Here is a 23,536-nt window from a genome sequence, read left to right as displayed (position 1 = left end):
ACATTCACTATACCAGTGAAGATAATAAATTAGTACATGTGATTGGTTCCTCTGGGAAAAGTTTTATTTAAAACAGTTTGGATGTCATTTTTCTCTACTCACCCTGGGCTGTGGCCGGGATACCACATAACTGTATACTCTATGGTCTGCTGTATTCACTTGCAGGGGCCGGTTGGGTGTTGTGTTGAAGACACTAGGAACACCCTCCTGTTCATTTAGCCTGTCTTGGACAGCTGCCTAAAATAAAAAAAAATAAAAAAAATGTAAAATCAGAAAAAAACAAGTTTAATAACATACCAGCCCTCTTTGTCCTTAACCTAATTTACATGCATATACCTCTATATTCCAGTTGTGCTGTTGCAAGGTTTGGCGGCATTGGTCCATTGACTCTATTCCTGTCAAGTCCTGGAAGAAAAAAAGGAGGGGGAAGATGTTTCAGAATAATTAAATACAACAAGCATTACAGCAAGGCAAAACAAAGGCAATAAAAGATCTGGAGGTTCATTATGCCAGGGCCCACAAATCCTAGATGCCAGTTCACTGTGGCAAGTACTGGAACCCAAATCCTGCTGTCAACAAATGCAAGATTCTTAAGTGTGCTTTACGGGCACTTTCCAGCTACAAAATCTGCTCCCGAGTAAGGATGCATACTCCACGTGCAAAGCTTGCCAGGAAGTCGGCTCAGAGATGCGCTAATCACAGGCAGTGAGACATTGCCCGATCTCTGCAGCTGCGCATCAGGGCAATGTCTCACTGCCTGTGATTAGTGCAGCACTGCGCCGACTTCCTGGTGGGCTTTGCACGTGGAGTATGCGAACACGCCGGAGATCATCCTTACTCCCGAGCTTCTTCCTCCTCTGCTTTAAACTGACAAAAGCAACATTTTAAAAAGAGACAGGTCTAGAAGTATTCTCCAGCTGTCGGTCAGGGTCCAGCAGTAAAGACAGCAATACATGGTTCCAATTTTGGCTGACTTCTGCTAAAGCAGCAACAAGTGGCTCTGTTGGAACCACCCAGATCAACAACCTTTGCGTGAAACAAAATCAACTAATTACTTCAGTTAATAAATATTGGGACTTTTAAGACTCCATTACATCTTAAAGTAAAACTATAGGCACCACCTGTGTCCCATTGGGGAGATTTACCTTCACTTCCTGTCCCATAGCCACACAGAACGTGAGTGGAAATACCTGCAAATTAAAGGGCATGCACCGAAGCCGAAATCAAGCATTTGCATATCAGTATTTGCCCAAATTCTCCCGAAACTGATACTTTGCAGTACGATTTGCGTCAATACAAAATTAATTGGTGCAAATCACACTACAAAGAATCTCATGCAATTTAAACAGGAATGTGGTGCAATTCCTGTCTGAATATATATAAATTTTATACACATACACAGGCGGTCCCCTACATACAAACATACAACTTACAAACGTTGGGAGACAACAGGAAGCGAGAGGAAATCTACCCCTAGGAAGGGAAAGTCACTCCTGTAAGAGTTAATATGGGAAAAAGGTTCCACCACTAATGCTTTATCACCAAGGCTTGTTTTTACAACAACCCAAAATTTTCAAAATCCAATTGTCATTGGGACAGAAAGTGAAGTGACATCTTCTGAACAGGGACAAAGACAGCAAAACAAATGTTGCAGGGGTGATAACCCTTCCCCTATGGTATACAAAAAAACTTAAAAATTGTTTTTTTTTAGCTGGAGCTATACTTAAAAATAATTTCTGTTCCGACTTACAGATTCAACTTAAAGCGGGAGTCCACCGGGACTCCGCGTTTTTTTTTTTTTTTTTTTTTAAAAGCCAGCAGCTACAAATACTGCAGCTGCTGACTTTTAAATAGTGACACTTACCTGTCCAGCGCGCCCGCGATGTCGGCACCCGAAGCCGATCGCTCGCTCGGCTGCCGGGTCCCGCCGCCATCTTGGGTATGGGAATCAGGAAATGGAGCCTTTCGGCTTCATTTCCCGGTTCCCTACTGCGCATGCGCGAGCCGCGCGGCGCAATCCGGACGGTCCCCGCTGCCTCTGGGAGCTGTGTGTTTCCCAGCAGGCAGCGGGGCACTTGCTGAAGGGGGCGGGCGCTTGCGGAACGGGGGCGTAACCTACGCTCGTTCCGCAGAGAGCTAGCCCGGAAGTGGGTGCAGTTACCTGGATTATCCAGGTAACTGCACCCCCCTCCCCCCTGAAAGGTGCCGATTGTGGCGCCGGAGGGGGGGGGGGGATTCCGATGAGCGGAGGTCCATTTTAGGGTGGACCTCCGCTTTAACAAACCTACAGATCCCATCTTGTTTGTAACCCGGGGACCACCTGCGAGATTATATATATCTACATGGGAAAAAGCACCATCTAGTGAGCAATTTATTAAAAATGTTAGATCTCACGGTACATATCTTGCCAAATGCAAAATCTCCATAGTTGCCCCCAGGCCGACAGAATTTCCACCCTATACCCACGGGGTCTCAGAACTTTTCCTCCAGTGGCCGTGATTTGCTTACATCGACGGGGTCAGGGCACCTATGTAGATTTTGCATTTGACCAGGTTTGTACTACTGTGAGTTCTAACATTTTTATAAACTGCCCACTAGATGGCGCTTTTCCCTCCCTTTCTATACATACACGAGCAGGAGGGGGGAGTTTAAAAAAGGGGGACAATCTAAAATTTGGGATCTTTTACTTTCACAGGCAGCGTTAAAAGCCTAACAGGGGTTATAATCCCTCTAATATTTTATATATATATATATATATATATATTTTTTTTTTTTATTATTATTTATTTTGAAAAAAAAAAAAATTCAGAATGTCATTTTTAGAAATCTTCAGCACATGCTTCTTTGCGGAGTTTTTAGGCACACTTGGCTATCTGGATCTTGGGATTTGTTTAGCCATGGCATAATAAAATGGTTTCTTTATATACAATTTTTAATACGCATAAAATACTCTCAGTATGCAAAGCAATCTGATGTGCAAAAGATTGCATTTTTGAGAATGTTTTATTCACCAAAATGTGTAAATTTACTGCAAATCACTAATAAAAAAAACGCAACATTAATATAGCTCTCTAGTCATGATTCGCAAACATAGAAAGTACTATACTGTAGGTTAAGTTTAAAAAAAAAAAGGAGAATGCCTATTGTGTGAAGGTGACAGGTGCATTCAAGCAGACCTGGCAGCTGTCATATTGACTGCTTAACCTCAAAGTTGAACAGCTTCTAGTTTCCAAATCATTATTCAACAGCTTCATCAGTCAGTATCGCATTACCATACGCCACCTTAATGTCACACTGTAGCCACAGCTGCATTGGTGGAAAAGTGACGCTCATTTTATCGGGGCTTTACCAATGTTTTTTGGGCGCTTTTAACAGCCGCTGGCGGCCGAGGAAAGGGTTAAACCTGCCAGTGTTACGGCGCTTCGGAAGCGCTGCCCAATCATTCCAATGGATAAAAAAAAAATAAAAAAAAAAATGAACTTACCTTTTTCTCCCTGTTGCTATGCGGTCCCACAAAATCTGCCTCTTCCAGTGCCTGGGCTAAACACGTAATTTCCCTCAGCGCCTCTGCCCGCTAATGTCAGTGGGCTGCGCCTAGGGCTAGGTTGCCATAACAATGGGGTGGGCACTTCCGACGACGACGCCCATTATAGCAACCTGTATAATTTACAGCACCGCTACGGTGCATTACTGTGCATGCGCGAGATCATGGATAGAACGGGTGGTGCACACTGGTCGATCAGCAGCACCGTATCCCAGAAGAGGATGCCTGTGGGCTTCACATGCCCACAGGCAAGATGAAAACGATTTGGATGGAAATTTATAAGTTTACATTTTAAAAGAAAACGTACATTATAAATGAAGCAAAACTGAAAAAGTGCATTATATATTTCTATGTCATAATCTTTGTCATTTAGCAAAAAAAAAAAACTGTTTTATACAGTGGAACACCACTATAAGTAGAGTTGTCAAATGGCAAAACAAACCCTGGATTAATCCCACTGTAGCCAACAGCAGTGACACGACATCGTCTTGCCCTGTGAACATGTAGAATGGTCACTCACAAGGAGGGCTTTCCCTGAGATTACAAGTGATGTTCTGGAACTTTTATGTGTCTGGACACTGAGCAGCATGGCATAATCAGCGTTGACCACAATGTATCCTGGGAGTGTAATTGTAGTTTTCATAAGGGAATATTTGCTTCAAATGAAGCAACCAGAATAATCCTGCTAATACGTGCACAGAGAACAGCAAATATGAGAAAGGTAGCAATCAGTATATTAAGAGGCATTTTTTACATTTTATTTGTACCTGCCATTTTAAGCAGTAGGGATGAGCTCAGGTGTATTTGCATGGTCCACATGCAGAGCGCGCCAGGAAGTCGGAGCAGCGCTGTGCTAATCACAGGCAGTGAGACATTGCCCAATCTCTGCAGCCGCGCATCGGGGCAATGTCTCTCTGCCTGTGATTAGCGCAGCACTGCGCCGACTTCCTGGCGGGCTCTGCACGTGGAGTATGCGAACACGCCGGAGATCATCCTTACTCCCGATCTCTGCAGCCGCGCATCAGGGCAATGTCTCACTGCCTGTAATTAGCGCTGCGCCAACTTCCTGGCGGGCTCTGCACGCGGACCATGCAAACACGCCTGAGCTCAACCTTATTAAGTGGTAATAAACTGCTGATTTCATATAAGCTCAAGAAATTTATTAATTTTAAGCTCTAACGAGCAGGCCTCCGATTCCTACTGTATTAAATTGTATTATAATTGTACTGTCTGCATGATGTTGTAAAGCGCTGCGTAAACTGTCGACACTGTATAATAATAATTGTAGGTCTCTGTTAATCCTTTTATAACTACAGGTTTAAAACAAAACAGCAGATAAAACCATGCTGCATACCGACATATTCCAATGAATTGCTGATGAGTACATTAGTTGGACAGCTAGTGACAATTTGTAGTATGCAGCTATGTCAATGACTAGCATGTCTGCCATGTTCTATACTATTTTGTATGAAGTCATCCTATTACAATACTCATAGAATAACTTGTTATTGGACTCCATTGGCCCTAACAGATATACAAATGTAAAAACTGTTAGAATAATTTGGAACTGTATGTGGCCACCATCTATGCATGTCATCATCAAGCAGGGCAAGGACAGCTCTGTTCCCATGAGCCCATAGGAGCGTCTTTGTTTAATATGTCAGGTATGGCACAGCAGCGGACGGGAGGTTGGAATGAACACAGCCCAGCTCATCATAATATTAAAAGGGACATACTAATTTCCTGGCCAGCTCCACCTTCAATACATTCTGAGTAACAGATGGAACAAGCATGCACCCAGTGAAGTTACAGGAAACTCAGACCTCCTCATCTAAATATTTGGTCAAGGACAACAAGGTAAATACTGACAGCTCAGATGCACAACACAACACTTGATTCTGGTTTTCCAGGTATAGCAGATTAGCAGCTGTCCCAGCCTTAAGCCCCATACACACTATCAGATTTTCTGCTGATTTTTGTCTTCAGATTTACCAAAACCATGTAGTAGAAGGGCCTGCCTGATTGCATACAAATTGAAACTCCTAAGGTTTGACATCATATTATATGGTTTTGGTAAATCGGAAGGAAATAAATCAGCAGAAAATCTGATAGTGTGTATAGAGCTTTAGATACAAACTAAATTAGTAATGGGTATTATTTTGAGAGCTGAACTGTTCTCCCAGTATAAACCAATTTGCATTTACCCTGAAATTCTACTGATGTAAACTGCCATATACACAGCAACTAATTTACACCTAAAATAATTTGTCATTTTGTCCCGTCAGGTCCTCACATTCACACATCCCTGCAAGGCAGCACAAAACAGTTGGTGTTATTATCAGTCCCCCCCTCCCAATGCATTTCAGGAGTACAACCAGCCTGCGACTGGACCATGAAGGAGCAGCGGCAGACAGAAACACTTATCTCTCTCCTCCTGTTAGGCCAGCCATAGACTGTTTGATCCTCGGCCGGTTCAGCAGGAGCCAAGTGGGCAGGCTGAATGTACCAAGTTGATCAATCAACATGGGTAAAACCAGCCTGCTGGATTTGCTTGCAATTACTGCTAGCGACTGCTATAGCCGCAAGCAATAATCACTATCTTCTCCTGGCAGAGATGGGAGCAGACAATTGCTTGGCAGGAGCGATTTCCCTGTTAGCACTGTGTTGATGGGGGAATCATGTACATTTCTTTTCTGCAACCACTGTGTATAGTCTGCCTTAGCCTATTCTTTGTCAACATGTGTGCAGGCAGCAAAACCTGGGGGAGGAGAAGGAGCACTATAACTGGAGTGAGAAGATCAGGAGGGGAGCTGTCTGACCAGAGATCAGTGTGACTGGCAGAGACATGCTCGAGGGAGGAGCAGTCAGCAGGGGGTGAAGTGGCCAGGGAGAACAGCAACTGATAGGTGCATGTGGTGTGATAAGCAGGCCTGAAAACTGTTTGTTTGCATTGCATGTTTATAGAGGAATAAGTGTCCATCTGCCAGCGCAGTAATGCTCCTGAACGAAAAAGCTCTGTTCTTACTTAGGCCGACCCCCCCCATTCACACCAGTTCGATTTGTCACTTCCAAATCGCGTGACAAATTGCACCGGCTCATGTCGCAGCAACTCTGAAAAAGGATCCTGCACTACTTTTTGCCAATTTTATTTGGACTTGCATAGACTTCTGCTGTATGAAGTCAAAAGCTGCAGTGTAAATCGCACAATGTGCGGCTTTTCCATTGCACTGAAGTAGCGCAATTTCAAAGCCGCACTGGTGTGAATGTGGGCTTATACAGAGCTGCTCCTTTATACACAACCATGTTCTCCAGACTTGCAGTGTAGTCTGAATCACAAAAGGTCGCAGACTGAGCATTGGTGGGCCATAAGTTGGCCCCCAGGGATCTAGCACTTTCCTCCCCAACCTAAAACTGGCCATACATAGATTTAAATTTGTCCGGTTCAGCAGGGACCGGCCAAGATTTGATCCATCTATGGGAGGCATATTGTCAACAAGCTGATCCAACGGTTGACTTGGGTACAACCAGCCTGTCCTTTATTTCATGTGATTACTGCCAGCAAGTGTTAGCCGCTAGCAGTAATCATTGTGTTTTGCCCCACCCTCTTCACACTCGGATCGCCTAGGAAGAAAGATTTCCTCCCCCCACCCCCTCCCCACAGTCTTCTGGGATACGTCACAGGTCCTGAAGACTTCAGGACCATTCACAACTCGCACATGTGAAGCCACAAGCAGCATAGCCAGATGCCCACCAGTTAAAATACCGGAACCCAAAGGCTAGTTAAGAACTAGCCAAGGTGAGGACGACACTGGACAGGTAGGTGTCTGTTTATTAGAAGACAGCAGCTACATGATTTCTAGCTGCTGGCTTAAAGCGGTTGTAAACCCCCCCCCCCCCCCCCCAAAAAAAAAGCTGCAAGACAAAGGCATCATTATGAAATACTTACCTTAAAACAAAGCTCTCTCAGCGGCACCCGCACACTGCTGACATGGCTGCCTTTTTCCCCGAAGTTTCTTCCGAGTTCGTGGGCTCCGGCGCTGTGATTGGCTGGAGCCATGATTAAGTCACTGACGTGCATGCGTGCGGGAGCCACAGGGACCTGAAGAAATGGCATGGGCGGCCGTTCCTTCAGAGCGCATGCGCCTAGAATGTTAGCATATATAGTAAATGCCTCCCTATACGGTGCAAGTTTAGAAGATGTTTACAGTACCTACAGGTAAGCCTTATCATAGGCTTACTTATAGGTACAATGGATTTTTTAGTATTTTTTCACATTTTCCGCTTGAGTCTGTGAAGAGACACACACCATCTACCATCATCTGCATTGGTATCCATATGAGCAGGCATTATCCTGTACAAGCGTTGTTTGACTTACTTTTAAAATTAAAGTGGTCAAACGGATCTGGTAAGCAGTTTGGACTTGTATATCCCACTACTGGTGTAGTTCTACGTTCATGGTGGAGGGAGTCGCACGTTTTCTTCCGACTTGTTGCTAATCGTTGCTATATCACGATTACTATTTGTTTTACACTTTCCGGATCGGCAGAATTAGACAGAATTAATTCTTTGTGGACACACGTTATTGGGACTTTACATTGTTAATTATTATTATTATGTATGGTGGTTCGCTGATGTCCACTATTTCTCCAGTATAATCATTATTATATATGTGCATATTTTTCACTTTGGTGATGTTCATATTATTTTAAGCACTTTTTTTTCAGCCATTCTGATTCAGTGGTTTAGAAAAATTTTTTTTTTGCAAATTAGTGGTTTAGATTAATATTTTTTACAGAGCACCCTTAATCATTGTTATCACAATTAAAAAGGAAGTCTTTACTTCCTCTTTGAGAAAATATATGTGGTGAACCGCGCTATACTCAAATAGGTATAAAGTGCAAAACAGTGCAAATAAATGGAACTAAAGAGCCACTGGATTCACTCCAATGGGACACGTGCAAACAATCAAAATTGTGCATAATGTGATCAAACATATCAACTATATCAAAATCATAAATAATTGAATCACCAGATGAAGATGATCCCTATTAGAGGTTGTAACAGCTTTTGTTTGCAAACTGCATCTAGAGATCCGCCACAGCAGGCCCAGCGATGTCTCCGACCGAAAGGAATGGCCACACGCATCCAGGTTAGACATAGAATAAGGAACAGTCTCCCATGGTGAAGTATATCAAAAATGTGGTTTATTCAATAAAATGGCTCTAAAACGCCAACTGGCATCTGGTAAGATTAAAAACAGACAAGTGGACACGAGCACGCCATGGTGCACTCTACCTGCGTTCCACTATGGGCGGAAGTGAGGTATCATGCTTGACCACACCCTACGGGTTTCGTCAGCACATCTGACGTCTTCAGGCGTCACATGACCAGATACATCACCTCCATGATTTTATACAGCCGCTCATTCTAAGATATCCAATCCAACGGTGTCAAATTGATTAGGATTTAACCACTTGCCACCCGCCCACCATCAAATGATGGCGGGGCGGTGCGGCTCTCGTTATGGGTGGAGGTTATATGACAGCGCCAAGAGCGGCCGCTCTCGGGCGCACTTCGCAGTGATCGTGGTGCGGCATGTCAGTCTAAAACATCACTAGACCAATCTCAGTAAAGAGCCTCTTTCACATGATCAGCTGTGTCAAATCACGGCTGATCACGATGTAAACAGGAAGAGCCATTGATCGGCTTTTTCGCACTCGTGTCTAACAGACGTGAGTAGGAGAGCCGATCAGCTGCTCTCCTGACTTGGGGGGGGGGGGGGGGGGGTCTGTGCTAATTGTTTATCAGCGCAGCCCCTTTCGGATGCCCACCCAGGACCACCTGGGATTGCCACCACACTGGACCACCAGGGAAATGCCACACAGTGCCCAGGCAGCTGTCAATCAGTGCCCATTCCCAATGCCTATGAATGCCATCTATCAGTACCGGATATCAATGCCACCCATAAGTATCCATTAGTGCCGCCTACCACTGTCCATCGTTGGTGCCACCTCATCGGTACCACCTTATGAGTGCCCATCAGTGAAGGAGAAAACTTACTTATTTACAAAATTTTATAACAAACAAAAGAAAAAAAAACTTTTTTTGTCAAAATTTTAGTTTTTTTTTTTTATTTGTTTAGCAAAAAATTAAAAACGCAGAGGCGATCAAATACCACCAAAAGAAAGCTCTATTTGTGGGAACAAAATGATAAAAATTCTGTTTGGGTACAGTGTAGCATGACTGCGCAATTGTCATTTAAACAGCGATAGTGCTGAAAGCTGAAAATTGGCTTTGGCAGGAAGGGGGTGTAAGTGCCCGGTATTGAAGTAGTTAAACTAAGTGATGATAAGTGAACGTGTTGGTAAATATACAAAAATGTTATATTACCTAAAAATGTAGGAAAAAAACTAAACTATAATATATATATATATATATATATATATATATATATATATATATATATACACACATATATACATACATACTTTTTTTTTTTTTTTTTTTTTAATCCTACATTTTTAGGTAATATAACATTGTATATTTACCAACACGTTCACTTATCATCACTTAGTTTAAATCTAATCAATTTGACACCATCGGGAAGGATTGCATTGGATATCTTAGAATGGGCGGCTGTATAAAATCATGGAGGTGATGTATCCGGTTATGCGACCCCTGAAGAACGTCAGACGTGCTGGTGAAACACGTAGGGTGTGGTCAAGCGTGATACGTCACTTCCTCCCATAGTGGAACACAGGTGGCGCGCACCACGGCTGTTTTTGTCTGTTTTTAATCTTACCATATGCCGGTTGGCATTTTAGAGCCATTTTATTGAATAAACCACATTTTTGATATACTTCACCATGGGAGGCTGTTCCTTATGCTATGTCTAACCTGGATGCGTGTGGCCATTCTTTTCAGTCTGAGACATCGCTGGACCTGCTGTGGTGGATCTCTGGATGCAGTTTGATAACACAGAGGCTGATACAACCTCTAATAGGGATAGGGCTGAAACAACTAATCGATTAATCGACAACTAATCGATTATGAAACTAAGCGATTATTATTTTCATAATCGATTAATCGGCCACTAACATAATGGGGTTCAAAAAAACTAAAATTGGCCCTTTATAGTACAAAAAGAGCAAATCGCTACTGTAAATATTACTTTCACTGTCTCATATTAAAAAATGAACCCCTTACAGTAGTATTTATTTGCTCTTTTTGTACTAATTTTAGTTTTTTTTAACCCCATTATGTTACTAAACATCTCAGGCCTGGGTCACACCTCTGTGTTTTTGGTGCTATTTGCAGAAACACACTACAGTTCATTTACATTGTTTCCTATGGGACACGTTCACATCCATGATTTTTTCAGCTGCTTGGAAAAGCAGCTGTATTTGGAAAAGACAAGTACTTTTTTTTTTTAACACAAAACAGTGCTATTTTGTTTTTTTGGTTCAATATACTTCAATGGAGAAGCTGCAGAAAAGCATGTAATAATACATTTTTGCGGCAATTTGTGTTTTTGAATCTGCCCAACAACAAATTGGGCAAAAAAAAAATGTAAAAGTACAAATCGCAGCAAAATTACCTTTTTTTTCCTTTTTTTAAGGTTTTTAACCGATTAATCGAAACAATAATCGGCCAACTAATCGATTATGAAAATAATCGTTAGTTGCAGCCCTAAATAGGGATCATCTTCATCTGGTGAGTAGGCCGTTTACTTGGTGTTGGTGGAGGATTCCCAAGTCACTCAATTGTTGGAATAATCACTCCCGAAATCCGAACACACTGGATGAGCCCTTGTTTTTTGGACTTGAATATATATATATATATATATATATATATATATATATAGTCTTGACCATTTGGACATTCAGTTATTTATGATTACATATAGTTGATATGTTTGATCACATTATTATTATGCACAATTTTGATTGTTTGCACATGTCCCATTGGAGTGGATCCAGTGGCTCTTTAGTTCCATTTATTTGTACCGTTTTGCATTTTATATCTATTTGAGTATAGCGCGGTTCACCACATACACTCTCTCACTTTATCGGTTTTTAAAATTTTTTGAACTGGCAGACAATTTTAATTTATAAGTAAAAGTCTTTAAATGCATGCGTAGGGAGCAATCTAAATTGTTCCCCTATCGCACAGTTACTTCTTTATTTTCCCCCCAGACTGATCAACCGCTTTAAACTTTCCCTGGTCCATCTCTATCATTTACTGGATTTCAGTCACAGAAGCTCAGCATTGCATTGGGGGTGGCAGTCTGAAGAGGAACACCCACTCCTCTAGACATTGGGGTTGATTTAAAGGCAAATAGTCTGTGCACTGCAAGTACAGCTACAAGTGCAGTTTCTCTAGATCTGAGGGGAACATGCAAACGTAAAAAAAAATAAAAAACATTTTTGCTTAGCCATTCAACTGTTTGCGTCAGGGTTTCGTACTGAGACAAAGTACTGGGATGTTTTTGCGAAACCATGTACAGCACCCTGCTGGCTTCCTTTCAGCCATATGATCTGCCTGCGTCACATAGAGAAGCACAGAGACCTGGTGAGGACATCACTGGATCTAAAATAAGGAATGTACTTTATAAAAAAAAAAAAAAAATGTAAACAATTATGTTGATCAGACAGGGAAAGGAGAATACAGTAGAGGGAAAATATAGGCAGAACTTCTGCCACAAGATCCTTCATGGATGAATGACAAAAGGGTTTGTTTACAAACCAGAAGACATGGTACACACACACACACACACACATATATTTATTTTATACCATTTCAGCACAGTGCTGACCTCCTGCCTAGTAATCCCATAGAAGAAAGTTCAGCCATGGTTTGTGATCAGTGTCCCTGTGATATACACTCATCTTCATTGCAGGTTTACTTCTCTCTATTCATCATCACAAGGCCAATTCAATGAGAGAGGGGGTGTAACCCAGATAAGTGTATTCAGTGGTGTACAAAGCTGAAGGAATTCCAAGTATGTGATGTGGAGTGCACTGGCTGTTCTGCCAGGCTGGGCAGAGGTCCTGGTATTACAGGGTGACAGACAGGTCACACCCCCTACAATGGAGGAGACCAGCCTGATCACCTGGGACAGTAACGGCTGAGGCCCTGTGTTACTCCTCTTCTTGTGCCCCCCTCATGAGATTCCAGGCTGAGGCCCCTCCACACCTCCCCAAAAAGCCCGGCCCCTCCACATAAACCCCGGGCCCCTCCTCCGGACCTCCCCTCGGCCATCTCACTTGGAACTGCAGCAGTTTCTCCGTCTGCTCCTGGCTCAACTCCCGCTCCTCCGGCGCCGCCATCTTCCCTCTCCGCCTTCTGACCCGTCACTCCCAGACACCGGAAATGACGACTCAGATTCGTGGGCTCGGAGGTGACGGATTTCCGGCGGCCATCTTAATCGGTTGCCTAGCAACTGGTGTGTCCATGTTGCCTGTGTGTTGGGTCCGTAATACAATGCACAGGCTGGTCCAGCACGCAGGGGGGCGCTGTTCTTCAGCCCATATTAGGGATATAGTGAAAGGAAAGAGCTGATAGGCTGCTGGAAGGCGCTGGGGTGGAGTCATGACTGGCAGCTACTGCTGTCAGATTTCAAGGGATAGTCTGTGCTGAAGGGCTCGTTTACACCATTGTAAATGTTAGCATGAGATTTCATGTGCTGCACAGCATCATAGCTCCCAATTGTCCCTGATTTCGAGGGACTGTCCCTGATTTGGAGCAATGTCCCTCTTTCCTCCTCATTTGTCCCTCATTTTGGTCTGATCCATATAGATGTATAAAAAATCCACTTTTTATCTTTAAAAAAAAAAGTGTTTTGCAGTGCTAAACCTTTCATCTGATTTCTAAATTGCTGCATTTGTACATTCCAAAAAGCCAATATAAAGGAAGAATAGTAAAAAAAAAAGCACTTGTGGGTTTAACCAATCATATTTTTTGCACAATTCTTCTTTAAGGCGGCGTGGCAGGGGGTGTGTCCTATGGCTGCACACTTTTGCTAAAAGGTGTCTCTCATTCCCATCCCAAAAAGTTGGGAGGTATGCAGCGCTGCAGTGTTTAACCTCTTCAGCTCCAGAAGATCTAACCCTCTTCATGACCAGGCCATTTTATGCGATATGACACTTTGTTACCTAAACTGACAATTGCGCAGTGGTGTGGCGCTGTACCCAAATAAAACGTCTTTTTTTTCCCACAAATGGGGCTTTTGTTTTGGTGGTATTTGATCACCTCTGCGGTTTTTATTTTTTGCACTAAAAAAAAAACATATTTTTTACTTTCTGCAATAAAACGTTCCCAATAAAATAAAATAATAAAATGTCTAAAATCAATTTAGGCCAATATGTATTTTGCTGCATATTTTTGGTAAAAATAAAATAAAAGCCTATATTGGCTGGTTTGCACAAAAGTTATAGCATCTACAAACTATGGGATAGATTTACAGAATTTCTATTTATTTTTATTGTTTCTGATAGTAATGGTGGCGATGAGCGATTTTTAGCCGGACTGCGACATTGCGGCTTCTAATCGGACACTAAGTGACACTTTTTGGGGACCAGTGACATTAATACAGTGATAGGTGCTAAAAAAATGCACTGTCACTGTACTAATGACACTGGCAAGGAAGGGGTTAACATCAGGGGTTACCTGTGCTACTAGGGAGTGCTTTCTAACCTTGTGCGGGATGCTTTGACTGGGGGAAGACAGAGATCTGTGTTTCTGCTTAGCAGGAACACAAGATCTCTATCTTCCCCCTCTCACAGAACGATGGTTGGCATTGTTTACATAGGCAGACCGCCATTATGCCTCTCCTCAGAACAATCGCAGATTGCCGGTGAACATCAGGTCCGCCAGACCCGCTGATTGGCTCCCACTGTCTCCAGTCACAGTAAGAGCAGGTTGACAGGGTGGCTCGTGCCCCAGACCCAGTGCACAAAGTCACGTACAGGTACGTGATTTCGCAGAGGAGGGCCGCCCTGCTGCAGTATATCTGTGTGGTGAGGTCCAAAAGGGATTCATTCAATGGTCTCCCCCTACAGCACTTTGCAACATATGCACTTATTTACTTGCATTTATGTGCATCTTGCTTGGAGGTGTAGCTTCGTTCTAAATATGAATTTGGTCGCTACTACATCCTTTTACCACATTTATGTGCAAATTACACTAGTACATTCCTCTTAACAGAGGTTTGGGGCCTTTTTTTATAACACTGTTACAAATAAACAAATAGCGGCACCCTCAACGTGGCAAGGAGTTTTTTTTTTTATGTGAAAATGATGTGCCTGACACATGTTGCAATCTCTGAACACTCAATAACAGGACAGTATGCGACCGGTCTAAACTACATGGCATGTTCACCAATGCCAGGAGTCTGGCGGACAAGATGGGAGAACTAGCAGTGGCGGCCCCTCCATGGGGGGTGCATGGGCGCCACTCCCCCACCCCCCTCTAGGCAGTCACAAAAACAAAATGTAAAAACAAAATTTCTCTTATGTTCACCGACTGACACAGCTCCTCTCTGTAACAAAATGGGTTGTCAGCCCTATCACTGGAGATACTAGGCAAAGTTGTAAAACAACACTTCAGAACTTTCAGTTGCACCCAGGGGGCGGTCCTTCGGCTACAACCCCCACAGCCTGCCCTATCAGACTCAGTTTTTTCTTGCCTAGCGAAGGAGATAGACCTAGGAACCCTGCGGGCCCATAGGCCTGTGTTTTTTTGATGCAGAAGCTTGGCTTTTTGCGCAAGATGAATGATCCTGTGATCTTCTATCAATAGCCGGCTGGGTGACAGGCTGGTTTACTTATCCTTGTAGTCTCCCCAGTCTGGCCATCAAGCGTGTGCAGGTCGCAGCTACGGCTCGGCAGGCCATGACATACCTCAGCTCCAGAGGTGGTCGGTGAGCTTTATGCTCCGGGGCATTCATATGACCGGGCTACTGATGTCTGCGTCACAGTATGTCAGGCCAGTAGTCTTCCCTGTACTGATCAGGAGTTGACTGCCATGGAATGTCCCCCAGCTCTTCAGGACTGGTAAGTACAGCTCTCCCTGTAGAGCAGCTGGGCATTCCCTGGGAGGTCAATTTGGGGGCCCCCTCTCACCCCCTCTCTTCTCTCCCCTGTCCCTAACTCCCCTCCTTTGCCCCCTTAACGGGGGGGGGGGCTGTACATGTGCTGAGCGGTGTGTGTGTGTGCATGGGCTCTCATCTGGGGGTTTAGCTGTACTGGGTGCCTGGGTCCTGCAGCTTAGTCCCGCTGGATGCCTGTGTGTAGTCTAGCCTCTGTGCTGGTGCAGCACTGTGTCTGCCGCATGTTCTCTCTAGCCTCTCATAGCGCTGTTCGGCGGCCATTTTAAGTATGGGCAAGGGTCAGACATGCTTCTGGCTTCTAGCGGCCATTTTCCTAGCGATTCTCTATTAGAACACTGGTGGCCATTTTCTTGTAGCCGGACCATGTTTTTTGTGCTCTAGCAGCAGCCCCTGTGCCCTCGGCTTCCTGTTTGGTCATCACAGAGCGCTGGGAGGTTTATCCTGTGATTCTGGACATGTGTGTCAGATCGCTCACCAATCGTTCACCGATTGTGTGACCAGCCACCGACACAGTTTTGCTATCTCTGCATCTGGGAGCGCTGGGGATCATCAGACACTGCGGTAATACAGCACGGAACTGCCCAGGGTGGTGAGTCCAGTGGGTTAGAGCCCCTCAGTCAGCGGCAGCAGGAGGGTGGGACTGTCACTGTCCTAAGTCCCCTTCGGGTGGCAGACAGGGTAGGGTCAGCATGGCTTCAGAAACTGGTGTTTCTTCCCCCAAAATCCAGGCAATTGCAACCGGGTCACCTGCGGATTGCGCGGTCCCTATGGACACCCTTATGGCGGTCCTTAATTCGTTCATTGCCAAGTAGAGGCGGTACGTGGGAAGAAAGGTGCTAAAAAGCGGCCCCTGCCCCCCTGTCCTCTGGGGAGAGTTCTGACGCAGACTCGGGTCCTGCTGAGTCCGGTGACCCCTGCTCTGTCTTGTCAGATGGCGCTGACCAGGACCGTTCGGACAGTGAGGATGAGTCCCCACCCGGGTCCGTGCGCGACGCGGCCATTTACATCCCGGGTGTAGAAAACTGGCAGGCGAACTACCTGAGTCGGCAGATGCTGGACCCAGGAGAATGGGCATTGCATCCGGGGACATTCAGACTGCTGTGCCTGAAGTGGGGAACACCAGATGTGGATCTGTTGGCCTCTCGTCTCAATCGGAAGGTGCCAAGATTCCTGTCCAGGACAAGAGATCTGTGGGCAGACGCGTCAGCCCCGTGGGTTCAGTATCAGCTGATCTACGCCTTTCCTCCACTGAAATTGTTATTACGTCTGCCTTGCAGAGTGGAAGCCGAGGGGATTCCAGTGATACTGGTTGCTGCAGATTGGCCTCAGCGTCCCTGGTACGCAGATCTGGTGCATCTGGTGGTAGACACTCCTGGGCGACTGCCATGGTGAGAGGACCTTCTGTCTCAAGGTCCGATTTTTCATCTCGCTTTACCATCGCTGGCTTTAACGGCATGGCTGTTGAGAGCCAGGTGTTGAGGAACAGGGGTCTGTCGGACTCAGTGATTCCAACTATGTTGAGGGCACGGAAATCTTCTTCTAGGAAGATATACCATTGTACCTGGAAGGCTTACATCTCCATGTGTGAGGGAAATGGGTGGCATCCGTGTTCCTTTTCCATAGCAAGGATCATGCTGTTTCTCCAGCGAGAAGTAGACCAGAGATTGGCATTGAGCACCATCAAGGGGCAGATCTCAGCCCTGGCTGTCTTTTTTCAATGACCCCTGGCATCGCACTCCTTAGTGAGTACCTTCGTTCAGGGTGTATAACATTTAGTCCCTCCTGTGCGCCCACTATTACCCCCATGCCATTTGAACCTGGTGTTGTCGGCGCTTCAAAAACCGCCGTTTGAAAATATCAGGGGGATTCCCCTGTTGACTCTTTCCCAGAAAGTGGTCTTTCTAGTGGCATTTACCTCGGCCAGGAGGGTTTCGGAATTGGCGGCCTTGTCATGCAAGTCGCCTTATCTGGTCATCCACAGGGATAAGGTGGTGTTGCGTCCACAACCATCTTTTCTACCAAAGGTGGTCTCGGCTTTTCATATGAATGAGGACATTGTATTACCATCGTTGTGTCCTAAGCCGAAGCACCCCAAAGAGGTGGCCCTTCACGCTCTCAATGGGGTTAGGGCTCTGAAGGTGTATTTGTCTGCCACGGCTCCCTTTCGGAAGTCAGACTCACTGTTTGTTTCGGTGGCTGGTCCAAAGAAGGGTATGACGGTCTCGTCGGCCACCATTTCCAGGTGGATCAGACAGATTGTAGTACAAGCCTACGCCTTGAAGGGGCAGGTGCCCCCCTTTCCGGTCACGGCCCACTCTACGAGGGCAATCGGAACGTCTTGGGCCTTCCGACACCAACCGTCTGTCGCTCAGGTGTGTAAGGCGGCGACCTGGTCATCTGTCTATACGTTTACCAAGTTCTACAAGGTAGACGTCAGTGCATCGGCTGATGTCTGTTTTGGCCGCAAAGTTTTGCAGGCGGCCGTGTAGTTTCAATTGGATATGCAAGCTTGTTTTTCCTGTTTTTTTGATAAAAATGCAGTACTGTTATGTTTATGCACTGTTGCATTACTTCCACAATGTTGCGGTCTTGGGGATCACTCCTGTTGAGGATACCCGGTTATATGGTGGTGTTTTCCACACACTGCTGTTTTTTATGGGTTTTGTTTCACTACTTCCCACTCGCCATGGTGGATGACGTTTTTATGCTGTTTTTCCCACCCCTCGTTTGGCACTGCTTGGAGGCGTCCTATTCCCACTCACCGTAAAATCCTTTTCACTGTAATTCACTGACCGACACAGCACCTGTCCCTCCTTTTTCTCTTTACGTTATACTGCTTGTTGATGTACTGAGTCTGCTAGGGCAGGCTGTGGGGGTTGTAGCCTAGGGACCGCCCCCTGGGCGGAACTGAAAGTTCTGAAGTGTTGTGTTACAACTTTGCCTAGTATCTCCAGTGATAGGGCTGACAACCCATTTCGTTACAGAGAGGAGCTGTGTCGGTCGGTGAATTACAGAGAAAAGGATTTTACAGTGAGTACAAAAAATCCTATTTTTTTAATACTGGCCCTTTAAAATGTGACACAGGATGCATTTGGGGTACACAGGCTGGCTGCATTTGGGGGACACAGGCTGCACATGTAAGGAGAGACTACGCTGGGGGCACCTGATGTAAGGACGGACTCCGCTGGGGACACCTGATGGCATCTGGTGGCAGGTGACGTGGCTAGTGATATGCTCAGGGCTCCCACTGATTCTGCATTATGGTGAGTTGAATGATTTCATTTTATATTACAATGTAATAATAGAAATAATGCACTTCAATCATCCTGACACCATAACAACCATGGTGCTGGGATGATTGAAGTGCAAACACCAGGTGTTTGGAATATCTTTATCTGCTCATTGTTAAACTTTCTAGAATACACATATTTCAATTGTGTAAGATCTGGGCCTGCTGTCCCTCCATCCCTCGCTCCCTCTCCCTCCATCCCTCGTTCATCTAACGAGGCCATCTTACACTAACCACACCATCTTACAGCCGCGCCCACTATTTCACTGAAACCATGCCCATTTCTCCAAGTGGGAGGGGTCAAAAAGGAGGGACAGGGTCTGGCCCCCCCATCCTAAAACTTCACACACCACCACTGAGAACTAGAGATACTGTTGTACAAGAAGGATTTCGATTTTGTGTGAATTTCAGACTTGGTTCAACAGCTCTCATGATTGGCTGGCAACTATTCAAGGGTATTCCCTTTCTCGCAGGTATAGAGAGGGTAAAAAAGGGAGAGGGGTATGCATGTACCATATTTATCGGCGTATAACAGGCACTTTTTCCCCCATAAAATCAGGGGAAAATCGCGGGTGCATGTTATACACCGATCCCCCGCTATTGTGAGCCTCTGGGCGGCTTTCAACCGCCTTTGGCCCTTCTTAGCGGCTTTCGTCTGCCTTCGGCCACTCTCGGCAGCTTTCGGCCACCTTCGACCATTCTCGGCAGCTTTGGGCCACCTTCGGCCGTTCTCGGCAGCTTTGGGCCGCCTTCGGGCACTCTCGGCGGCAAAGGCGGCCGAAAGCTGCCGAGAACGGGCGAAGGCGGGCGAAAGCTGCCGAGAACGGGCGAAGGCGGGCGAAAGCTGCCGAGAACGGGCGAAGGCGGGCGAAAGCTGCCGAGAACGGGCGAAGGCGGGCGAAAGCTGGCGAGAACTACCGAGCGCCGACGAGATACACAGGACATCTGGCGCCATTTTTAAAAGAAAAGCTGCAAAAAAACGGACAAGGTTGCAAATGACACTGACAAGGGTGCAACAATGGACAAGGCTGCATGAAAAGCTGCATGTGACACTGACAAGGCTGCATGACAAGGCTGCAAATGATGAACAATGCTGCATGACAAGGCTGCAAATGACACTGACAAGGGTGCAATGATGGACAAGGCTGCATGACAAGGCTGCAAATGACACTGACAAAGGTGCAGTGATGAAAAAGGCTGCAGATGGACACTGATAAGGCTGCATTGATGGGCATTTAAATGTAAGTATTTTTTTCCTTAACCACTTCCCGACCAGCGCACGCCGATGTATGTCGACAGAATGGCACGGGCAGGCATACTGGCGTACAAGTACGTCCAATATTCAATGCCGCCCTGCCATCGGGAGCGCGCCGGAGGCGGCGCGCTCCCGCGCTGGTCGGGACCCCCGTGAGTCCGGTCGCTGGACCCGTGGACTCGATCGCCGCGGGCATCCCCGCGATCGTCTCACGGAGCGGCCGAATGGAGGAAATGCCGTGTAAACAGCATTTCTCCTTTCTGCCTAGCAACTAGTGACGCTGATCTCTGCTCCATGTGATTGGAGCAGAGATCAGTGTTCACTAAATGAAAGCCCAACCCCCCCACAGTTAGTAACACACCTCTAGGAACACTTAACCCCTACACTGCCACCCACTGGTTAACCCCTTCACTGCCAGTGTCATTTACACAGGAATCACTGCATTTATATAGCAGTGATTACTGTATAAATGACAATGGTCCCAAAAATATGTCAAAAATGTCCGATGGGTCCCCCACAATGTCGCAGTCACAATAAAAATCGCTGATCGCCGCCATTACTAGTAAAAAAAAAAATAATAAAAAATTATTAATAAAAATGCTATAAAACTATCCCTATTTTGTAAACGCTATAACTTTTGCGCAAACCAATCAATAATCGCTTATTGCGATTTTTTTTTTTACCAAAAATATGTAGAAGAATACGTATCGGCCTAAACTGAGGGAAAAAAATGTTTTTTTTATATATTTTTGGGGGATATTTATTATAACAAAAAGTAAAAAATAATGTGTTTTTTTTCAAAATTGTCGCTCTATTTTTGTTTATAGCGCAAAAAATAAAAACCGCAGAGGTGATCAAATACCACCAAAAGAAAGCTCTATTTGTGGGAAAAAAAGGACGTCAATTTTGTTTGGGAGCTACGTCGCACGACCACGCAATTGTCAGTTAAAGCGATGCAGTGCCGAATCGCAAAAAGTGGTCTGGTCTTTGACCAGCAAAATGGTCCGGTCTGCAAGTGGTTAAAATTCCCTCCTAAACTTGGGGTGCATGTTATACGCCAGTGCGTGTTATACGCCGATAAATACGGTATATCAAGAATAGTGTACGTAAGTTAACGTGAGAGATTACATCACTAGGGGGGCTAGGGAGGAGGTGGAATCCTTATAGGTAGAGCTCCAAAGGGATGACACTAAGGGGAAAATAATACCGGGAATATGCTATGGGCCCCCTAACCTGAGAGAGGAGGGGGAGACGGACCTCATATCACAATTTGGATTAGCAGCAAGAATGGGAAGTGTCATCATAATGGGGGATTTTAATTATCCAGACATAGACTGGGTGGAACGAACCATGCATTTGTCTAAGGCTTGCTAGTTCCTAAATGTCTTACAGGACAATTGCATGGGTTAGATAGCAGATGCAGCAACTAAAAACAAACCTTTACTAGACCTACTGATTGCCAGCAATACAGACCTGATCACAGATGTGGAAATAAGAGGCAATTTAGGAAACAGTGATTACAGGTCATTTAGCTTCAGTATAAATCACACAATTAGGAAACATAAGGGGAATACAAAGACACTGAATTTCAAAAGAGCCAGCTTCCCTAAACTACGAACCTTGCTAGAATATAATAACTGGGATAAAATCTTAGGTACAAAGAACACGGAGAAGAGATGGGTTCGCTTTAAGAGCATATTAAATAAGGGCATTAAGCAGTGCATCCCATCGGGAAATACATTTGGGTTAACTCCAATGTAGAATAGATATAAAAGCAAGAAGGACTTCAAAAAATACAAGGCTGAGGGATCATCATCAGCATTCAGACTTTACAAAGAATGCAACAAGAAATGTAAGGGCACAATTAGGGTGGCTAAGATAGAACACGCAATACACAGTGGAGGCAGGCAAAAAAAAAATCACAAGAAATTATTTAAGTATATAAACAGTAAAAGAGGGAGGACAGACCTTATTGGCCCCATAAAGAATGATGAAGGGAATCTGGTTACTAAGGATGAAGAGATGGCAAAGGTATTGAATTTATTCTTCTCCTCAGTCTTCACGAGGGAATCGGGGGGGGCTTCAGGAACCAAAACTGCAGTGTTTAACCTCATGACACATCACAGGAAGCACCTCCATGGCTAACAGAGGACAGAATTAGAAACAGACTTGGAAACTTAACATTAATAAATCATCTGGACCAGATGACTTGCACCCGACGGTCCTTAGGGAACTTGGTTGAGTAATTGCCAGACCATTGTTCCTAATTTTTACTGACAGTCTACTGACTGGAATGGTACCAGCTGATTGGGGAAAAGCCAATGTAGCTCCAATATTTCAAAAAGGCCCAAAATACATCCCCAGGAATTACAGACCAGTTAGCCTAACATCAATAGTTTACAGAAATAAAAAACTGCGCCAACCCTATAATAAAAAATGTCTAAAAGTAATATCAAAATAAATAGATATTAACTTTAAATAATTATCACAATGAAAAAAACACCTTAAGTGCATAAAAAACAAAGCAATATGTAAAGTGAAAAAACAATATAAAAAATAATATAAATCAAAGTCCATTCAAAGAAAGTTCATGTGTGAATCCAAATAAGAGTCGGTGACACCGCGGTGATTTAAACACGATCCAAAAACTCTTAAAAGTGCCCGTCACCATACAATGAATGTGCTTACCAGAAAAATAAGCAATTTGAGCGTTTGTGAATAATAGATGGATCCCGTCAAAAGATATCCTCCTTTTAAGTGGGTCAGATTTCCATCTCCCAATAATGCCCTCCAGATATTGATATGCCTCGTGGAGCTCAGTAATACCCGAAAAAGAAAGGGGCTAACATGGCATGATATCGTTTGAACAATTTATTAAAAAAGATAAGGTAGCACACTTACATGTGGATGAATAAAATACAGCATATACGAACAATAATAAGAAACCGGCCGGTAAAACAGGAGCCCGTCCTCCTCTCAAACAGCGTGGTGGCGTCACTACGTGCCCTCCCAGACGCGTTTCGTCACACCTGACGTTGTCAATGGGGTTCCCCATTGACAACGTCAGGTGTGACGAAACGCGTCTGGGAGGGCACGTAGTGACGCCACCACGCTGTTTGAGAGGAGGACGGGCTCCTGTTTTACCGGCCGGTTTCTTATTATTGTTCGTATATGCTGTATTTTATTCATCCACATGTAAGTGTGCTACCTTATCTTTTTTAATAAATTGTTCAAACGATATCATGCCATGTTAGCCCCTTTCTTTTTCGGGTATTACTGAGCTCCACGAGGCATATCAATATCTGGAGGGCATTATTGGGAGATGGAAATCTGACCCAC

The 23,536-nt window shown here is 44.8% G+C and overlaps 1 protein-coding gene across 1 annotated transcript in view; it reads right to left on the bottom strand.

Annotated features, from left to right (window-relative positions):
• FAF2 (Fas associated factor family member 2) overlaps nucleotides 1-12,944 on the bottom strand; it is a 30,125-nt gene extending 17,181 nt beyond the window's left edge. The window contains exons 1-3 of the mRNA XM_077472397.1: nucleotides 12,811-12,944; nucleotides 337-405; nucleotides 103-237 (exon numbers count right to left, since the gene is read on the bottom strand). Of these exons, the coding sequence (XP_077328523.1) occupies nucleotides 103-237; nucleotides 337-405; nucleotides 12,811-12,873 (267 nt within the window). The 5' untranslated portion in view covers nucleotides 12,874-12,944. The remainder of the gene's footprint in view (nucleotides 1-102; nucleotides 238-336; nucleotides 406-12,810) is intronic.
• Between the last annotated feature and the right edge of the window lie 10,592 nt (nucleotides 12,945-23,536).

The sequence above is a fragment of the Lithobates pipiens genome, unplaced genomic scaffold, assembly GCF_037356315.1.
Source record: "Lithobates pipiens isolate NorthernLeopardFrog02 unplaced genomic scaffold, aLitPip1_a1.2 Scaffold_8, whole genome shotgun sequence".
NCBI lineage: Eukaryota > Metazoa > Chordata > Amphibia > Anura > Ranidae > Lithobates > Lithobates pipiens.
The sequence above is the reverse complement of the archived record's forward strand: the minus strand, read 5'-3'. Positions and strand labels throughout refer to the sequence as shown.